The 1,827-nt window shown below is 38.3% G+C and overlaps 1 protein-coding gene across 1 annotated transcript; it reads left to right on the top strand.

Annotated features, from left to right (window-relative positions):
* The first annotated feature begins 277 nt into the window (after positions 1 to 277).
* LOC138746474 (carbohydrate sulfotransferase 12-like) lies at positions 278 to 1,567 on the top strand. The gene has a single exon (XM_069904668.1). It carries the CDS (start codon positions 278 to 280, stop codon positions 1,565 to 1,567), a length of 1,290 nt encoding a protein of 429 aa, XP_069760769.1.
* The last annotated feature ends 260 nt before the right edge of the window (positions 1,568 to 1,827 follow it).

Consider the following 1,827-nt stretch of genomic DNA (forward strand, 5'->3'; position numbering starts at 1 on the left):
CACTGCAAGTACAGAGGTTGCCCCCTGTAGTAGGCCGGTGGTGTACCACCACAGCTTGCAAGTCATTTTTACCCTTACAAGAGCAGTTAGCATACAGTTGGAGCATTGACAATGGCTTTTTTGCAATGATCATGTAAATGTGAACTTGCTCATGAATGATTCTGAAATCTTTCCACTTTTCTGTTACAGAGAATCGTTGTTTGGCGATGATTTATCACACATGAACATCTAACAAATACCTGGTGAACAAGGCAAGCCACGTTGCATTTCCCTCAAAATGAATAAATCTCGGCTTTTCCACTTCTGCGGGATTATCTCATGTGTGTTTATGATTTTGCTTATATTTTATTGGAATCATGTTGCAATAGTTCATTTCTATTTGGACACTGCTTTCATTAAAGTTCAGGCCACACACTTTCAACCCACGCTAAACCAAATCCAGGGACATCAAAATTCCAAAGTGCCAACAGGAGAGAGAATATCCAGTTCTACGGCTACTGTTATTCAGGATAATCTAGAATTTAAGTTTCTGGAAAATACAGAAGGATACCAAGGGGAAAAAAGTTATCCCAAAATTAATCAAACCTTTAATGAAATATCTCGGGCCCCCTTTGAGGAAAAGGTTCAAGGCTATGAATTGGGAATCAATTCTGGGAAAACCAGCACTGAATTAGAATGGATACAGAATGAGAGGAAGCAAAATATTAAAGATGCTTGTACTGATTCCAGTATAACGTTCTCAGGAAAAAACAGGAAATTTGACGTTATTCCAAATAAGGAATTGGATCATCTAGTTGTGGATGACCGGCATGGGATTATTTACTGTTATGTACCAAAAGTAGCTTGCACTAATTGGAAACGGATCATGATCATCTTAAGTGAAAGTGTTTTAAAGCAGGGCATTCCGTACCATGACCCCCTTGAAATCCCCAAGGATCTTGTACACAGATCCAACAGCCATTCCACCTTTAGCAAGTTCTGGAAACGCTACGGAAAATTCTCTAAACAATTAATGAAGATCAGACTGAAAAAGTACACCAAGTTTCTCTTTGTACGTGATCCTTTCGTACGATTGATTTCTGCTTTTCGCAACAAGTTTGCCGTTCAGAATAATGATTTTTACAGCCAATATGCAAGGCAAATGCTCAAACTGTATGCTAACTGCTCTGATCCTCCTCGAACTGTCAAGGAAGCTTTCTCTGCAGGGATCAAACCAACTTTTAAGAATTTCATTCAGTATTTGTTGGATCCTCAGACTGAGAAAAGAAATCCTTTTAATGAACACTGGAAGCAGATATACAGACTCTGTCATCCATGTCAAATAAATTATGATTTCATAGGAAAATTAGAGAGTTTGGATGAGGACGCCAGTTACTTACTTAAGTTGCTGAATGTGGAAAAGCTTGTTCGATTCCCACCTGGTTCACAGAATCAGACGGTTGTGAGTTGGGAACGTGACTGGTTTGCGAAGATTCCAGTGGCTTGGAGGAGAAAGCTGTATGAAATTTACAAGCCTGATTTTACTCTATTTGGTTATCCCGAACCAACAAATTTATTACTTGACTGATGTCAAAAATGCACTAATTGCCTTAAAGTAAATGAGTATTCAGTTGGTACTTCATGTAACTCCTTGGTAGACCTCCTCTTGCCAAAAACAAGTTGGTTTAGCAAATGTTTGTCATCAGAGCAGATTGGTTGCATCACTGAAATATTCCTTTCCATGTTCCATTTAGTCTCTAACCTGCAAAATAGATTTTTTTTTATATGATCAGGTATCCTTGTCAATAGAAAGTAAATTTCAATCTGATCACCCTGGATTTTATCGTT

The sequence above is a fragment of the Narcine bancroftii genome, chromosome 12 (assembly GCF_036971445.1).
Source record: "Narcine bancroftii isolate sNarBan1 chromosome 12, sNarBan1.hap1, whole genome shotgun sequence".
NCBI lineage: Eukaryota > Metazoa > Chordata > Chondrichthyes > Torpediniformes > Narcinidae > Narcine > Narcine bancroftii.